Source organism: Rhinatrema bivittatum, chromosome 4 (genome assembly GCF_901001135.1).
Source record: "Rhinatrema bivittatum chromosome 4, aRhiBiv1.1, whole genome shotgun sequence".
NCBI classification, from domain to species: domain Eukaryota; kingdom Metazoa; phylum Chordata; class Amphibia; order Gymnophiona; family Rhinatrematidae; genus Rhinatrema; species Rhinatrema bivittatum.
In genome coordinates, this window is record NC_042618.1 from 325,206,859 (window position 1) to 325,225,857 (window position 18,999).

General features: G+C 45.5%; 1 protein-coding gene across 6 annotated transcripts in view; it reads left to right on the forward strand.

The window, feature by feature from the left end:
- Positions 1–18,999, forward strand: part of STX8 (syntaxin 8) — a 604,909-nt gene that overhangs the window by 207,328 nt on the left and 378,582 nt on the right. For 4 of the 6 annotated variants that reach the window (XM_029600328.1, XM_029600329.1, XM_029600323.1 and 1 more), the window contains 2 exons: positions 5,544–5,636; positions 6,535–6,653. In XM_029600328.1, the coding sequence (XP_029456188.1) occupies positions 5,544–5,636; positions 6,535–6,653 (212 nt within the window). The remainder of the gene's footprint in view (positions 1–5,543; positions 5,637–6,534; positions 6,654–18,999) is intronic. The other 2 variants (XM_029600324.1, XM_029600327.1) reach the window with 1 other exon arrangement.

Here is an 18,999-nt window from a genome sequence, read left to right on the forward strand (position 1 = left end):
TGGCCCACGGGCTGATACAGTACATTGTGCTCCAGCGGAGCGCACTGTTAACCCGCATTTGGACGCGCGTTTTCGACGCGCTAGCTTTACTCCTTATTCAGTAAGGGGTAATAGCTCGTCGAAAACGTGTGGCCAACCCCCCGAAACGAAAAGCGCCAGCACCATGCAGATGCATGTTGATGACCCTATTAGTTATTCCCGCGCGATTCAGTAAGTAAAATGTGCAGCCAAGCCGCACGTTTTACTTTCAGAAATTAGCGCCTACCCAAAGGTAGGCGTTAATTTCTGCCGGCACCGGGAAAGTGTACAGAAAAGCAGTAAAAACTGCTTTTCTGTACACCCTCTGACTTAATATCATGGCGATATTAAGTTGCAGGTCCCAAAAGTAAAAAATAATTAAAAATAAAAAAATAAAAAATTTTAAATCAGCGTGCAGCTCACGGGTTGAAAACCAGATGCTCAATTTTGCCGGCATCCGGTTTCCGAATTCGTGGCTGTCAGCGGGCTCGAGAACTGATGCCGGAAAAATTGAGCATCGGCTGTCAAACCCGCTGACAGCCGCCGCTCCTGTCAAAAAGGAGGCGCTAGGGACGAGCTAGTGTCCCTAGCGCTTCCTTTTACCGCAGACCCTAATTAGCATATTTTTCTTTACTGGATCGCGTGCCCAGGACACTGGCCTGTGCGCGCGCCGGGAGAGCGGGCGCTCCCGCATTTCTTTCTGTATCGGCCTGCCAGAGAGTGGAGGACCTGATTTGGGTTTCAGACATTGGGCCGGCTTTACTTTTTTTAATGCCAGAGAAGCCCTTTACATTTGCTTTATTTTTTTAATGCCAGAGAAGCCCTGTACAGAAATGGATACAGCTTATTTAGCAGATCAGAAAATGTTCTGTCTTGTCTTCAGAGCTCTAGTACATCATCTTTGTGATCAAATTCCTGCACAGTAATGCTGGTCCATAAATAGATTTATTACTTTAATCAATATAATTTTTAATGTAGGTGTCCTGTTTAGTAATTGAATTAAATTTGTCTAATAGTATTAAATTTGATTAACTCTACTTTTTCTAATAGCGTAGAGAGCCATTTTCAAACTGTCCCCATTGAGACAAAGCACATGTGCATTTTCTACCTGTGGGCTTTGCGCCAATATTCAAAGCAAAATTACACATGGCCTTCTGTTCTGAAACTTGCCGCAGGTACAAAGTCAGCATGCTGACTTTGTACCTGCTTCTTTTGTGGGTAGATGTTTGTTGGAAAAGTGTGCACGAAGATGTGAAAATGCTAGCTACAGGCGTACTTTTCTTCCCCTGACTTAAAAATGCCCTCTGGGAATTCCTCCTTTCAAAATCTACATCGCTATGGAACAATATGTGGACTTCTAGCGGCATTGAGGGGAAGGCAGTTTTCAGACATTTGATTAATGAAAATAAAATGCTTTTTACTTGTGTTAAATTGCTTTGAAAGTTGTCCTTCTAATGTTCTGGAATACTTTGCAGTGTTTCTTTTTTTCTTCGTATGCTGTTTGCTTTAATTGTTTAATATAGAACTGTTTTATAAGAACTAAAAATCAATCTTTGCCTCAGCGTATCAGAAAACTCCTTTCTTCAGTATAACATGATGCTCTTAGGCTGTGCATTTGTCTGTTCTTTGTAACACTCTGCAGGAGCTTTTCTGTTTTCTATTTACAAAGGTTAATTTAAATTATAAGAAAATTGTTTTTAGGCATCTTTACAGTGAGTACTTTAAATAGTGGAATTCTTGCCTACATCCATCTGTGTTGGTTTTCATGCACACATGCATGAGAATTTGCGATTGTAATTTTTCCTGGCAAAGGAAATTTACAATACGTAAGTTTTTTTTGCATGCACTGATGAAAGACACCAGAGCAGCAGGAAGAACCACAGGCCGGAACTACAGTAATGGTGGTATTTTCCAGGCTCCTTCTGCTGAAGACAAAAGGAAGGAGCTGGTGACATGTTCAGCAGGGCTAGTAGGGCTTTCCCAATCAAAGACAACCACTGCCTTCTCTGCCTCGGATGCAGCCATGGGGGCTGGAGAAAGCCTCTGCTTAGCAAGAAGAGGTCACCTCTCTAGCTCACAGCAAGTCTGAGCATACAGAAAATACTTCATTGGGGGTAGGAGAATGAGAAGGTCAGTAGAAGAGGAGAGTGAGAGGGCTGGATTGGGAGGGAAGAAGAGTAGATTGATGGAGGAGTAGGTAAAGGGATGAAGGGATAGAGAAGACTGCACCGGGGGAGGATGGGGGATGAATGAGGGGAGGGAGAAAGAGAGATGCATGGGCAGGGGGGGGGGAGGGTAAGGTGAGGAGCATTCATCTACCAGGGAAAAATCCTACCAATATCCTCCTAACACTTACCCCTCTACTCAAATTATTGAGGTGGGGTCAGGGGGATGGTGGCAGGAGAAGTATGTGGTGAGTGCATTTCATCCCTGATAAATGCTGAGATAAAGAACACCTTTGAAAATTCTATGTACTCAGTGGCGTATATCTTTCCAATCTTCTTGGTTTGTTTTTCACCTTTGCTTTCAGGGTGTGTCTGATCTACAGTGGGTTCAGGCCGTCATTGTTTTTATAGGAATTTGGTGTAATCTTGGCGTTAACATTTAAAACAGTAATGGCGGCGGCTGTTTTGGAAAGACGGTGACCATCTGGCCTGGCGAACCGAGAACACAACTTAGCAGCGTTGTTTGGGGAGCCTACAAGCTGCTATTCTCCGCGGACACAGAGCTCCACCCCTGCCGCCCCTGACGTCATCGGAAGGGGACGAGGGCCCATAAAATCGGCCTCAGTGTGGGGAAACAGTGCGGCTGTTTTGGAAAGACGGTGACCATCTGGCCTGGCGAACCGAGAACACAACTTAGCAGCGTTGTTTGGGGAGCCTACAAGCTGCTATTCTCCGCGGACCCAGAGCTCCACCCCTGCCGCCCCTGACGTCATCGGAAGGGGACGAGGGCCCATAAAATCGGCCTCAGTGCGGCACTCCATCGACGCCGGCGCTCTGCCAAGCCGTGCGCGCACAAGGGGCGCGCCGGCTTGGTCCGGCTTAGTCCGGAGCAGGACGGAGGAGTGGAGGGGAAGGAAGCCTTAACCAAACAGCTCGTCATGAGGAGATTAAATAGCTGCAACGCAGTGAGTAAGCGTGAGTTATAATATTTGTCTTAGGAATTATGCCTCCGAAAAGAAAGGGGAGAGTTCGGGTCCATCCTCCCGTCACTCCTTCTAATGTTACTCAACGTTTAATAACTGCTTACACCCCTGCGTCAGTGTCTTCAATAGAGGAGACTTTCCCCGCTACGGCTTCAGAGATAGGAGCTCTCTCGCTGTCTGGGGATGTGACTCTGTCTCCTCCTGATCCTCGGCACCTAATAATGATGCCCCCAACTGATTCCCCTGAGTTTGCCGGTGTGCTATGAGCCGAAGGGGCCTTAGCCGAACCGACATGGGTGGAGCTCGGGAGAGAATTTCCTAGCCTACTTGAATCTCCTGAAAGCACCGTGAGAGGTGTAGTGGTTGGTAACATGGTGGCTACATCTACATCTACCCCTGAACAGGGAGTTGGAGAGAGAAAAGGAACGCTGGTGACAGTGGGTGAAAGGCCGGCTGACCGAATGGGTGGAATAACTCATTATGTGACTCCAACAAAACCGGCAGTTGTGACACTTGATTTATTATGGGACTTAGTGGCAGGCTTGAGTAAAGCTCTTTTCGAGACCAATGCAAATGTTGGAATCTTGAATAATAAGATTGAAATAATAGAAGAAAAATTAGAAAAAACCGAATCTAGATTGAATAAGATTGAAGCTGTATGTGAAAATAATTCCTCTGTTCAGTTACAGCTACTTAAAGATGTTACCTCAGCTTCACGTAGAATAGAATATCTTGAAAATTATTCCAAACATCTTAACCTTAGATTTACAAATTTTCCTAGAATTGTGGGTCAAACAATTGAGATGACTCTTAAAAAATATTTCCTTGAAAATTTAAAGCTAAATGAACAAGGATTACCTTGTGTCATAAAGCAAATTTTCCTAAAGAACCCACAATTGGTTAAACCTTCTACCTTAAATCAGGTTGAGATTATGGAAAATTTGACTGGATATCTGGAGGATTCCTCTTTAGAATTATGTGATAGAGCAACTCTTCTGGTTACCTTTGCTAATGTGCAAGATATGGGAATTGTTATGAGAAATTTCTTTAAGAACATCTCCTCTCCATTTTATGGAGCAGAGGTGAGAATTTACCCGGACCTTGCTCGTTTAACACAGCAAAGGAGAAGGGAATTCTTGATGTTAAGAGCACAGGTGAAAAGTTTAGGTTATTCCTTTGTTTTAAGATATCCAAGTAAGTGCATTGTGAAAAGAAAGGATGAATGTTTTGTGTTTTTATACCCAAAACAACTCAAGTCATTTGTAAATGCTAGGGTTATATCTGTAATATCTCCCAGCGAGCACTAAGTGGGATCTACTTTGTTTATAGACACTATATGTCAGCTGATGTCAATAAGATAATCAGATTTACCTATATAATTTCTCCTATGAATTCATCTCCTCAATTTCTTTTGTAAGATTAGGCCAGGTATAGTGATTATTGTACATGGAAATGTATATAATTGCATATGGCTATATCTCTTTTCCGTTGTAAGTTTTATCTTACTTTATATATGTGAAAACCACAATAAAGAATAAATATTAAAAAAAAAACAAACCAGTAATGGCAGTTTCGTTCCTTTCATTCATTCAGATTATTTTATTGTTCTATTTACTTTTTTATACTGCTTTTCTAAAAAAATTAAACCCAAAGCGGTTTACAAATTCAAAAGGACATAGGATAGACACTGTGGATCCCTAAGGCTTGTGAATGATATTGAAGAAAAGGGTGCATGGGAGTAACCTGCACGTAGTGGCAGTTAATACCCTTAACAGAAGACATGGGAATTACTACCCGTAACCAATTAGCCTTGATGCTTTTGATGCAACTGCAACATCGCTCTCCCCTTTGGCGGGGAATGGGGGGATAAATGGGAAAGGGGATTCTGAAGCCAGCCAGCACTGGGCCCTGACTTTTACTGTCTGGAGTACTGATATGCTGACATTAGGGATAACGCACAGGACTGCTTCTATGGCCAAGGCCAAAAGCAAAGCACGTTCAAGCAGCACTGTCTGAATTATCAGGAAGGCTGCTCACCATGTAAAAATGTTGCCAGCAGTAATTTTGTTATGGGTTTGACAGTTGCTTGGTTTTGATCATAAGTGTTACTGTCCTTAACATAAGACATGGTGGTAACCTCACGGAGTAGCAGTTACTGCCATAAGAAACTTGCTGGGCAGACTGGACGGACCATTTGATCTTTTTCTGCCGACAATACTGTTTGTTTGTTTGTTTGTTTATTCGCTTTGATATACTGCTCCATCAAAAATTTCTCTGGTTGGTGTGGTTTACAACAAGAATAATCATTAATTAAAATACATTAAAATAAAATTAGTCTGCAAAAGACTTAATGTGTTATATCTATTTTTCTGTACAGAGCAAGATGCTGGTCTTGATGCTCTTTCCTCAGTCTTGTCTCGACAGAAACAGATGGGACAAGATATTGGGAATGAACTGGATGAACAGAATGGTAAGAACATGCAACAGCATATTGGAAAGAAAACTTGCAAAAATTAATGATTAATAATATGAATAAGCTATGGTGACTTGTAATGTTTTACTATATTTATGCACATTGCTTACAAATTGGATATAAGCTGTGGACATTTTTTTTAATTTTTAGATATAACTGTATAGAATTTGGATATACTTTGAGGTCAATATTCAAAGCAACTTATTTATTTAATTTATATATTTATTGCTTTCCTATACCGACGTTCGTTTGCACATCACATCGGTTTACAGAGAAATAAATAGAAACATATACATATAAATAACATAAGAAATTACATCTCAAAGATAAGAAATTACATAACTCACAAGTTATACATCTAAATGGCTAGTTTTGAATATTTCCCTTGCTTATCCAGTTGAAAGTTAGCCAGATAAGTAATTATATGGCTAAGATTTAGTCGAATAAGCAAGGGCATATTGGGGGTCGTTCCAGGGTGGATTGAATTAACCAGATAAATTATTTGGCTAACTCTAGATGTGCCTGAGAGCAGGTCTAAAGTTAGCCAGGAACCAGTTCCCAGATGACTTTAGACTTAACCATCTATATTCAAAAGAATATAGCTAGTTAAGTGGTGAAGTGCTAGGTATTTAAGAAATGTGGGCCAGTGGCTTAAACTCAGCCCCTCTCCTCTCTTCTACCTTAGATCCAAAGACTTAGCTCTGCCGGCTGAGCCTGCAATCTTCTCCCTTAAACCCCTTCTATTTTTTTTTATTTTTTTTTAAATATATGGGTTGGGACTGGTGCTGGTCATGGCTCTTCCCCTTTCTTCCTGATCTGGTATAAGTTTTCAAAATTTTAAATCTCCAGGACCCACCCCTCTTCTCTCCCCACCCTCTTTGTACCTTAATTTTAGCTTCATCCTCAGCCCAGATTGCTGTAGCGACCTACTACGAACCAGGCCTGATGCTTCTGCCGTCGCTGACCACCTCAAGTGAAATCTCAGGCTTCCAGCATCGAGCTTCTAGGAGCTGTGTGAGAAGGGGAAGTGGGAGGAAGGGGCCAGAGGGCCCACAATTTTGTTTTTTTTTTATAGCTAGCAATTTGTCACTTAACTGGCTATAGTCTTTTGAATTTAGCCAATTAAGTCTAACATTATCTGGCTTATTGAAAGGAATATCTGGTTATGTTTAAAGTTATCTGGCTATGATTAGCTGGATATCTTTAATCGGGCATATTCAATGGGACATTTATCCCACTGAATGTCCGGGGCAAGTTATCTGGCTAACTGTAGCTAAATAAGTTGTCTGCTGGCTTACTGAATATTACCCCCTTTTTTTTTGTACTTTACAGTGTTCAGTACCTAAGAGTTTATTAGTAAAACTGTTCTGAAGACTGATGTTTGGTCACTAATGGTGTAAACAAGTTGGAATGTTCTTGTGATCATTAATAAGAGGCAGATACTATTTTATTTTTAGTGGAGATAAGATGAATTAAAATCTAAATTAAGATACATGACCCATAGTGTTTACTTCAGATGTGCTATGTACAGGCTATGAACGTTTCCTAATTTACTGACATGCTTTTAAAGCCAAATGGTTGCATTGTAGGTCTTCTTTTGTAAAGAACAACCCAGAGAATGAGCTAAAAATAACTTGCAGCATATTACTCCATTGCCAGCTGATTCAGTAATTTGCATAGAGTAACTCTTGTCTTTTCAATAAGACTAAGATCTGTAAACATTATTGATGTGGGCTGTTATATATGGAGCACCTCCCCCTATTATTCCTTTCAGTGTCAACTGCAAGGCTGCTTCCAAATGCTCTGCATTTTTAAACGGGTTAAATAATCCCCATTAAAAGGAAGTTTATTGGCATAATGCTATTGTGAGAAGATCTAAGAATTCTGACCCCTAAGTAAATCAGGACAGTGTCATATGCCAAAATAGTTTATACCAGCCATTGAAATTGCCAAATTTCTGTCCTTCATTTACTGAAATCGGCTAGTTTAGAAAAGTAGACTAAACATGGAAGAAAAATAGAATTTCAGCCAATCGGAACACAGAATTCTACTGGGCAACAAATTTTCACAAAAGTCATGTTACGGAAATGAAATTAGTCAATTCTTATAAATTTCCATGTGCTAAACACGAATGTGACTGTGAAAATGCAAAATTGGCTCTAGTTTTTCTCACAGGACAAGCAGGATGGTTGTCCTCACAAATGGGTGACATCGAGGATGGAGCCCACCACGGAAAACTTCTGTCAAAGTTTAAACAGAACTTTGACTGGCCCCTACTGGGCATGCCCAGCAAGGCACTGACCCTGCAGCCAGCAGGGGTCTCCCTTCAGTCTTCTTTTTTCCGCGCAGCAGTTGCCACGCGGTGAAAGGAGCTCTCTAACCACGTTCCTGACAGGAATTTGGAAGTTAATTTCTTAAGAAAATTTGCCCCTCAGGGGTCTCCCTTCGACAAATTTTTAGTCATCTTACGGAACCCGGTAAGTTTTTGCCTTTTTCCATCGACTACCGTCGATTTTGGCCCTTGAGGCCTGTTGGCACTTACCGATCCCCAGCCTAAATTTTGGCTTCAAGCCATGGCAACGGGGTTCCGCCGTTGTCCGGATTGTACCCGGACTATGTCCATCACAGACCCCCACAGGGTTTGTGTAATGTGTTTGGGTAGTGAGCATGATGTCCTGACTTGCACCAAATGTGCCTTAATGACACCCAAGGGTCGCAAAGCCAGGATGGAGAAGATGGGGCTCCTCTTCCATGCACCTACCCCAACGCCATCGATAGCATCGACGTCATCGGAACCGGCACCGTCGAAGTTGTACCATCATCGTCAACCCTCCGGTGACCGTCCGCCATCGATCGCTTCTCGGCCGTCGACTCCCGTCCCTTCCCCGGATGGGCGAGGGGATCGGAAGGAAAAGCACCGCCATCGACGGCACAAGTCTCGGCCTGTCGAGGATCCACAGCCATCGACCTCTGCTCAAGCCGAGCCACCGACAAAGAAGCCGCGAACAGACCGGACACCCTCCACGTCTCGTTCGCCGGCATCGAGGAAACCCTCACCCTCCCGGGGTGCGGGGACCGTGATCCCACCGGTTACGGTGGTCCCTCCGGCCCTGCCTCAGCCTCCCTCTCCCGTCGAGCCGGGTATGGTTACCCCTGGTCTCCGGGCAGAACTGGACCGGCTGGTCCAGGAGGCCATCGAGAAAGCGATGAAGAAATTGCAACCTCCATCGGCACCGTCTCCGGCACCGGTTCCAGTGCCGCCCCCGACACCGACACCGGCACCGGCTTCGCCACCGAGGAGGGAACCGACCACCGAGCCGTTGATACAAGCGCTAGCACCGCTACTGAGCCGCATGGAGGCACTCATGACGGCCCTTCCATCGGTGATTCCAGTGCCATCGACAACACCACCGTCTCCGACTGGTTTTTCATTGGCAGGAGAAACACCGTTCCGGATTCTCCCTTCCGGGGTGGTTCCATCGGTGCCTTCTGGTATATCTCCACCGATATATCCTTCGGTTCCATCCATTCCACGCCAGGCACCGATTCCATCGGCAGCACCGAAGCCATCGATGCCATTTCTGGTTCCACCTACGGCACCGATTCCACCTCGGTTTCCATCGATGCCTTCAGAGCCTCAGCCAGGTCCATCAGGGCTACAAGCCCCACTTGATCCCTACGATACCTGGGGTGATGATGATGATACATCTTCTGACACAGATTTGCCTTCGCCACCATCTCCTACAGAGAGTAGAAAAAGATCTCCTCCTGAGGATCTATCTTTCATTAATTTTGTGAAAGAGATTTATTTATTTATTTAAGGATTTATATACCGGAGGTTCCTGTATAATATACATATCACCCCGGTTTACAATGAACAGTAACTATCGCTTCAAGTTAGCGGTTTACAATGAACATAGTTAATCCAAGAAACAGAATAAAATATATATATACAAGCCGTAAAGCCCGTTAAAACGGGCTACATCCCTCTGTCTCTCACCTCCCCTCATGTCTCTCTCCCCTCACGCTTCACCACCCCCCCTCCCCCACCCACTCATCTCCACCCTCCCTCTCCTCTCACTCAGTCCCCCCTCTCCCCTCACTCCCTCCCACTCAGTCCCCCCTCTCCCTCCCTCCCACTCACTCAGTCCCCCTCTCCTCCCTCCCACTCACTCAGTCCCCCTCTCCCTCCCACTCACTCAGTCCCCCTCTCCCTCCCTCCCTCCCTCCCTTCACCCACCTCCATTTCCTCCCGGCGCCGTAAGCACGACTTCCCGCAACCCTCACCCGGCTCCATTAACTCCTCCGCTCCTGCCGGCAGATCTCGGGGGGGGGGGGGGGGCGGGAGTGACACCCCCCCCGAGATCTGCCGGCAGATCTCGGTGGGGGGGGCGCGGGAGTGACACCCCCCCCCCCCGAGATCTGCCGCAGATCTCGGTGGGGGGGGCGCGGGAGTGACACCCCCCCCCCCGAGATCTGCCGGCAGATCTGGGGAGGAGAAGCAGCGGCACCCGCGCCGCTGCTTCTCCTCCCGCTCCTGTGGCCCCACCGCCATTTTTTTTTCCGGATCGACATCCTTGCCCGCACATGTGCAGTAGAGCTGTGCTCTACTGCGCATTTGCGGGCCGTCGGTCACAGGCCATTTATAAGGTAGATAACAATGCTAACAATTAATAAATAACAATTAATAAATGAAAATAAATGCAATAACAATTAATAAATAATTAATAAATAAACAACAATAAATATCAATGAAAAATGGCAATAAAAAATGACTAAATAAAATACAATAGCGGTTGGTAAAATAACATGAGGGTTAATGAGAAAATAACATGGTTAAATAACAAGGTTATGTGAAATATGCTGGGGTGATCGGAAAATATGTGACTGATTTTCTTCCTGCTCTTGGTTCTATGGGAATGCTTGTTTGAATAACCAAGTCTTAAGTTTCTTTTTGAATGTAGCGTGGCATGGTTCAAGGCGAAGGTCAGGAGGAAGCGAGTTCCAGAGTGAAGGGCCCGCTGTGGATAGAGCGCGTTTCCTCAGCGAGGATTTAGCCGGTTGGGTGGTTAGTCTGTTTTGATAAGCGCTTCTGGTGGGTTTTGTAGATGTGTGTAGTTGAATTTGGAATGTTAACTTGAGCGGTGCGATGTTGTGCAAAGCTTTATGTATCATCATTAAGGATTTGAATTGGATCCTGAATTTAATCGGGAGCCAGTGGAGATGAAGAAGGATTGGGGTAATATGATCTCTTTTTTTGGCATTTGAGAGGATTCTTGCTGAGGCATTAAGGACCATCTGAAGTGGTTTTGTGGTGCATGCTGGTAGGCCTAGAAGGAGGGAGTTGCAGTAGTCCAGTTTTGGGAGTATGATGGCCTATAGTACCATGCGGAAGGCTCTGTATAAGAGGAGTGGTTTTAGTTTCTTTAAGGTTTGTAGTTTAAAGAAACATTCTTTTGTAGTGTTATTAACGAATTTGTTGAGGCTGAATCCACTGTCTAGGATGACTCCCAGGTCTTTTATTTGTTGCGAAAAGGTATCTTGGCTTTGGCTAGCATTAAGAGGTGTGGGTGGGACATAGTTTTCCGGTGCTATAATGAGAATTTCAGTTTTGTTTGTGTTTAGGACTAGGTTGAGGCTGGAGAGAAGATTGTTGATAGTTGACAGACAATTATTCCAGTGTGACATAGCTTTGTGTAGTGAGTCTTCTATAGGGATGAGGATTTGTATGTCATCCGCATATAGAAAGTGAGTTAGCTTGAGGTTGGTGAGTAATTGACAGAGCGGGAGAAGATATATATTGAAGAGAGTCGGGGAGAGGGATGATCCTTGCGGTACTCCCCTTTTGGATTCGATGGCGTGAGACTCTTTGTTATTTATCTTGACCTTGTATGATCTGTTTTCCAAAAATGATTTGAACCAGTTGAATGCTGTTCCTGTAATGCCTATGGCCGTAAGTCGTTGCAGGAGGCACTGGTGGTTTACTGTGTCAAACACTGATGAGAGATCGAGGAGAGCGAGGAGGCTAGGTTGGCCTTTTTCTAGATTAAAGATAATAGTGTCTGATAGGGTGGCTAATAACGATTCGGTATTCCTAGTCTTACGAAAACCAAATTGGTTTGGGGTGAGGATGTTGTTTTCTTCAAGAAATTCTGTGAGTTGTTTGTTAACAACTTTCTCCATAGTTTTGGCTATCATAGGGAGGTTTGCTATGGGTCTGAAGTTAGCTGGGTCTGAGGTGGGAAGGTTGGGTTTTTTAAGGAGCGGTTTGAGCATGGCTAACTTGAGTTGGTTAGGTACATGGCCTTGGGAGAGTGAGCAGTTGATGATGTCTGTGACAGGTTTGGCTATGGTGTTGGTGATCAGACTCAGGGTGTTTGATGGAATATGGTCTGATGGGTGAGAGGATGGTTTAATCTTCTTGAGGATATTCTCTATTTCTAGTGTGGAAGTGGGCTCGAACTTGTCGAGCACTGTTGGGGTTGTGTTGGGTTGTAAAGTGGTTGAGTGCGATGGTTGTTGCGTGTGTGAAGGCGAAGATTGCTGGACGATAGAGTGATAGGTTTGTTGATTTGTTGCGTGCAATGATTGTTGAACGGTTGAGTGTGATGATTGTTGCTTGTGGTTTGGAAGTGTAGCTGTTCCCTTGAGGGGGGCTAGTAGTGCTGTTATTTTGTTGTCGAAGAAGTCGGCTAGTTCATTTGCTTTGTTGAGAGCTTGATCATCTGGAATGGAGGGTGCAGGGGGTTTTGTGAGAGTTGAAACATATGAGAAAAGTGCCCTTGAGTCAAAGACGAGGTGGTGGATTTTTTTGGAGTAGAATTCTCTTTTGGCTTTGTTGATGTCGTTTGTGTATGAGTTGAGGCACGCTTTGTAGATGAGGAGGGTGGTTGAAGATGGGTTTTTTCTCCAATTTTGTTCCTTGCATCTCAGTTCTTGTTTATGTTTTTTCAGCTCCTGGGTGAACCAGGGTTTCCTGTTGTCTTTGTTAGGGTTGATATATTTAGTCGTCATGGGGCACATTTGGTCTGCAACCTTTTTGGTGATGCTGGTCCATGATGAAGTTGCAGAGTTGGCGTCTGAGAGGTCCAGGTGCACTAGTTCCTTGGCCAGGTGTTCGCTTAGTTGGTCGCCAGAACACTGTTTCCTGACGGATATAGTTATTGATTGTGTGGATTTCGGAGGGAGCTCTTTTATTTCTAATACCGAAGATATGATACAATGGTCTGTCCACGGTACCGGAAGGCAAGTTGGGATGGTGTGTGTTGCAATTCCCTCGTTTATGAAGACGAGGTCCAACGTATGACCTGCTTTATGGGTTGGTTCTGTCACAATCTGTCTGAAGCCCATGTTGCTGAGAGAGGCGAGAAGAGTTTTACAGTTGGTGGAGTGAGGTTGTACATCTATGTGCAAGTTAAAATCTCCCAGGAGGATGGCGGGTTTTCCGGAGTTTAGGTGTTTTGCTGTGAGTTCTATTATTGATGAAGGCTCTGTTTCCAGTGCTCCAGGCGGGGCATAAATTAGACCGATTGTCAGGTGTTTCGAGTTGAAGAGCGCAAATTCAATATTTGATATGATATTAGAAGTCTGCAATATCAGACCTAGTGTTTTTTTAGCTGCTAGGAGGAGTCCACCTCCTCTTTTTTTGGGCCTGGGTATAGAGAGAAGATCGTATGCCTGGATGGGAAGCTGATTTATTAGAGCAGTGTCGGTGGGTTTTAACCAAGTTTCTGTGATGGCACAGATGTCAGGTTTTGCGTCAGATAGTAAGTCATTGAGTATATGACTCTTCTTAGAGACGGATTGTGCGTTGACAAGCGTGAGAGAGAAGAGAGCCAGCCCAAGAAATTGGGTGATCGGTGTCAGTAGGATAGGTCTAAGTCTCTGCTGACGGTTATGATGGGGAGGAGTGGGGGGCTTGGGTGCTCTCAAGTTGTAGTTGTGGATGATGGGAATAGTGAAGATTCCCATGTTAAATGTGAGAAGGTGGAGGTGGCTGAAGTCTGAGTGACTGAAGTTGTCGTTGCGTTCCGCGGATTGCTGAGCAAATGCAGTCGTAGTAGTCGGAGAAATGCTGGGCGAATGCAGTCAGAAGAATGCTGGGCGAATGCAGTCGGAGGAATGCTTGGCGAATGCAGTCGGAGGAATGCTGGGCGAATGCAGTCGGAGGAATGCTGGGCGAATGCAGTCGGAGGAATGCTGGGCGAATGCAGTCGTTGCCGTCTGAAGAATGCTGGTTGGTATCTGTACGAGTGAGCGTGAGGGTTTGGAGATGGAGCAGTTTCCAGATGTTTGCGGATCCTGTATTGTATGTTTGCAGGTTAGATGTCAGAAGTTGTACCTTTTCAACTACAATCTGAAGCTGATGACAGACACCAGATGATGGAACTCCTTCAATTTCTGGATGCTCCAAAAATCATCGCTTCCATCCCTATACACCAGGTGTTTTTGGATCTGCTCAAGAAAAACTGGGAATCTCCTTCATCAGTGTCACCAGTTAACAAAAAAGCTGACTCCACCTACCTTGTCCAGTCAGCACCAGGTTTCCAAAAACCTCAACTGGATCATCGCTCTGTTGTGGTTGAGTCCGCGCAGAAGAAGGCCAAGCGTCTTAAGCCACACTCTTCTACCCCACCTACCAGGGACAACAAGTTCCTCGATAGTGTTGGACGGAAAGTCTATCATGGAGCTATGTTGATTTCACGCATAGCTTCATATCAACTTTACATGACTCAGTACAACAGAGCCATCCTTAAGCAGATGCAAGACTATGCTGACACGTTGCCAGACCAATACCAACCGCAGCTTCAAGCTCTTCTTCACAAGGGATTTGAGGCAGGGAAGCACGAGATTAGGACTGCCTACGACATATTCGATGCTTCCACATAAGTTTCAGCCACAGCCATCTCAGCCAGACGTTGGGCTTGGTTAAAATCATCCAACCTTCGCCCAGAAGTTCAAGATCGTCTTGCTGATTTACCCTGCTTAGGCGATAATTTGTTTGGAGAGCAAATTCAGCAGATTGTGGCAGAGTTAAAAGACCACCATGAGACGTTAAAACAACTCTCATCTGTCCCACCTGAGCTGACCTCCAAGCAACCGCAAAAGAAAGACTCTAAGAAGTCATTCTTTCGACCACGCCGTTATTACCCTCCATCGGCGAGGCCTCGTCCAGCTCGATCCTCTACTAGGCCTCAACCGCGTCAGCCTAGGAAGCAAAGGCCTACTGTAGCCCCTCCTCCTGGGCCTGCGGCTGGCCTTTGACTCCCCTGTAGGGAACACATGCCAAACCCCTCTTCCGGACATCCCTGTAGGAGGTCGACTGTACCATTTTCTACAACCTTGGTTGCAGATCACCTCAGATCAGTGGGTGCTAACAATTATCGCACAGGGTTACCACCTCAACTTCATAACTCTTCCGGCAGACTCCCCGCCTCTTCAAGCGTGGGGTCTATCCACCCATTTGGCTCAATTACAACAGGAAGTATCCCTTCTTCTGCAATCAAATGCTATAGAACCCGTTCCTCCCTCTCAACGAGGCAAGGGATTCTATTCCAGATACTTCCTAATACCAAAGAAATCAGGGGGACTACGTCCCATTTTGGACCTGCGAGCCCTCAACAAATACCTTCAAAAGAGAAGTTCAAAATGGTAACCCTAGGCGCGCTGCTCCCTCTGCTACAAAGAGGGGATTGGCTGTGCTCTCTCGACCTCAAGGACGCTTATACCCACATTGCGATCACACAATCCCATCGCAAATATCTGCGGTTTCTAGTAGGCCACGACCATTATCAATACCGTGTCCTCCCTTTCGGTCTAGCTTCTGCCCCACGAGTCTTTACCAAATGTCTCGTAGTGGTAGCAGCATTCCTAAGGAAGGAAGGTGTCCACGTCTACCCATACCTGGACGATTGGCTAATCAGGGCCTCCAGCCAACAGATAGCTCAATCCTCCCTAAAATTGACTATTCAAACACTCCTTTCCTTAGGGTTTCTCGTCAATTACGAGAAATCTTGCTTAGTCCCGTCTCAAACCTTATCCTTCATTGGGGCAGACTTGGACACCTTACAGGCAAAGGCTTACCTTCCTCTTCAGAGGGTCCACACCCTAATATCCCTGGCTCGCCAGCTCCAGTCTCAGAACACTGCCACGGCTCGCCAGTTCCTCATTCTCCTAGGGCACATGGCATCCTCGGTTCAAGTCACTCCCATGACCCGACTAGCCATGAGAGTAACACAATGGACTCTACGACACCAATGGATTCAAGCTTTTCAGCCTCTGTCCTCCATAGTCACAGTCACACAAGCGCTGCGCCTATCCTTAACCTGGTGGATGACTCAGGTCAACCTCCTTCAGGGCTTACCCTTTCTTCCACCGGATCCGCAAGTAATCCTAACCACCGACGCTTCTCACATCGGTTGGGGAGCCCATGTGGACGCCTTTCAAACCCAAGGGTTATGGTCCAAAGAGGAAGCCGAACACCAGATCAATTTCCTGGAACTTCGAGCAATCCGCTATGCGCTCCGCACTTTCAAAGATCATCTCTTTCATCAGATAATCTTAATCCAGACGGACAACCAAGTGGCCATGTGGTACATAAACAAGCAGGGAGGCACAGGCTCCTTCCTTCTGTGTCAGGAAGCTGCGCAGATCTGGGCGGAAGCCCTCTCCCACTCCATGTACCTCAGGGCCACTTACCTGCCGGGAGTAGACAATGTATTGGCAGACCAGCTGAGCCGTGTCTTCCAACCACACGAGTGGTCACTCGATCCTCTGGTAGCGACCTCTCTGTTTCACAAGTGGGGTTCTCCCCGCATAGACCTCTTTGCGTCCCCTCAGAACCACAAAGTGGACGATTACTGCTCTCTCATTCGGAGCCAGCACTCTCGGCCGAGGGATGCATTCTCCCTCCAGTGGACAACCGGTCTGCTCTATGCATTCCCTCCACTCCCTCTTGTGTCAAAGACTCTCGTGAAGCTACGCCAGGACGGAGGAACCATGATCCTGATAGCACCTTACTGGCCACGCCAAGTATGGTTTCCAATACTCCAGGATCTCTCCATCCGCAGGCACATTCCTCTGGGAAAGGACCCGCATCTGCTCACTCAAAACGACGGATGCCTCCTCCATCCCAACCTCCAAGCTTTGTCCCTGACGGCATGGATGTTGAAAGGTTAGTCCTTCAGCCTTTCAACCTTTCAGATTCCGTTTCTCGGGTCCTGATAGCTTCACGAAAGCCTTCCACAAGAAAGTCTTACTCATACAAATGGAAAAGGTACACATCATGGTGCACTTCTCAGTCCCTTGATCCCCTTTCCTGTCCAATCTCCAAATTCTTGGACTATTTATGGCATCTCTCTGAATCAGGTCTTAAAACCTCTTCTATCAGAATGCATGTCAGTGCGGTAGCCGCCTTCCATAAGGGTATTGGGGGTAATCCTATTTCAGTACAACCCCTAGTAACACGCTTTCTTAAGGGCTTGCTCCATCTAAAGCCACCCTTGCGTCCTCCGGCCCCATCCTGGGACCTTAACCTGGTTCTTGGTCGTCTTATGAAACCTCCTTTCGAACCTCTGCGCTCCTGTGACTTTAAATATCTCACTTGGAAAGTGTTATTCCTTTTGGCTATTACTTCAGCTCGCAGGGTTAGTGAATTACAGGCCCTAGTTACCTATCCACCTTACACTAAGCTCCTGCAGGACCGGGCGGTACTCCACACTCACCCTAAATTTTTACCTAAGGTAGTTTCTGAGTTTCATATCAATCAATCCATCATACTACCTATCTTTTTTATCAGGCCCCACTCCAACTCTGGAGAGCAGACCCTGCATACCCTAGACTGTAAACGAGCTCTAGCTTTTTACCTAGACCGTACAGTTTCCCATAGGAAGAGCACTCAATTATTCGTCTCTTTCCATCCTAATAAGTTGGGACAACCTGTGGGTAAGCAGGCTCTTTCTTCCTGGTTGGCGGACTGCATTTCTTTTTGCTATGAGCAAGCTGGCATTCCTTTTCAAGACCGTGTTAAAGCACACTCTGTGAGGGCCATGGCGACGTCAGTGGCACACCTTCGATCGGTGCCGCTTCCTGACATCTGCAAAGCTGCAACCTGGAGTTCTCTCCATACCTTTGCAGCCCATTATTGTTTGGACAAGGCTGGAAGACAGGACTCCATCTTCGGCCAGTCTGTCTTGCGTAACCTTTTTCCAACCTGATGTACCAACACCCTTCCACCTGCCCGGTAGGGTGCGGATGCCCTTTCCCAAATTTCTCCTCACTTATTGTGCCTGCTGCACACCGTTGGGTACATTTGGTGCAAGTCGGGACATCCTTAGCTCGGTACTCACCCATTTGTGAGGACAACCATCCTGCTTGTTCTGTGAGAAAGCAAATGTTGCTTACCTGATGTAACAGGTGTTCTCACAGGACAGCAGGATGTTAGTCCTCACGAAACCCGCCCGCCACCCCGCGGTGTTGGGTTTGTTTTGTTTTTACTTTCTAGGCACTGCCTGTAGCTTTGAAAATCAGACTGAAGGGAGACCCCTGCTGGCTGCAGGGTCAGTGCCTTGCTGGGCATGCCCAGTAGGGGCCAGTCAAAGTTCTGTTTAAACTTTGACAGAAGTTTTCCGTGGTGGGCTCCATCCTCGATGTCACCCATTCGTGAGGACTAACATCCTGCTGTCCTGTGAGAACACCTGTTACATCAGGTAAGCAACATTTGCTTTTTGCATTCAGTGCACACCAAATCTTCAGAGCATGGGAGTCTACGAGGATTATGAAAGGGGTGTTTTTGGTGGAATCCATATATACATACATACATGCAGTTATGTCATCTAATAACATTTTGGTTTTGCATCCATTGTATACCACATTTTGAGGGGATATGTCAGGTGATCACTGAGGTACATGATAGGATTTTTCTTTCATTTCATATGAATCCGTATTCCACAATTATGTGTGCATTTATGCCATATAATAACATTTTGGTTTTACATTCAGTGCACCCCCAAAGCTTAAGGTCATGACAGGTGTTTAACAAGTGTTTTTTTGGATGAAATCCACATATTTATCACCTAATAAGTGAATTTCCCCCAAAAGTCCCTCATGTGATTCTTGTAGACCCCTACCTTGTCATGAAGATTTGGTATGCATTGAATGCAAAAACAAAAAATTATTAAATGTTATATATGCATATTTGTAGAATATGCATATACATGATTTGAAAGAAAAATCCTGTCATGATCCTTATTGAACACCTGTCATCCTCTGAAAATGTGGTGTGGACTGGATGCAAAACCAAAATGTTTTTAGGAAAAAGTTATTTATGTTACCTCTTTATCCAGTCAGACCAGATGAACAG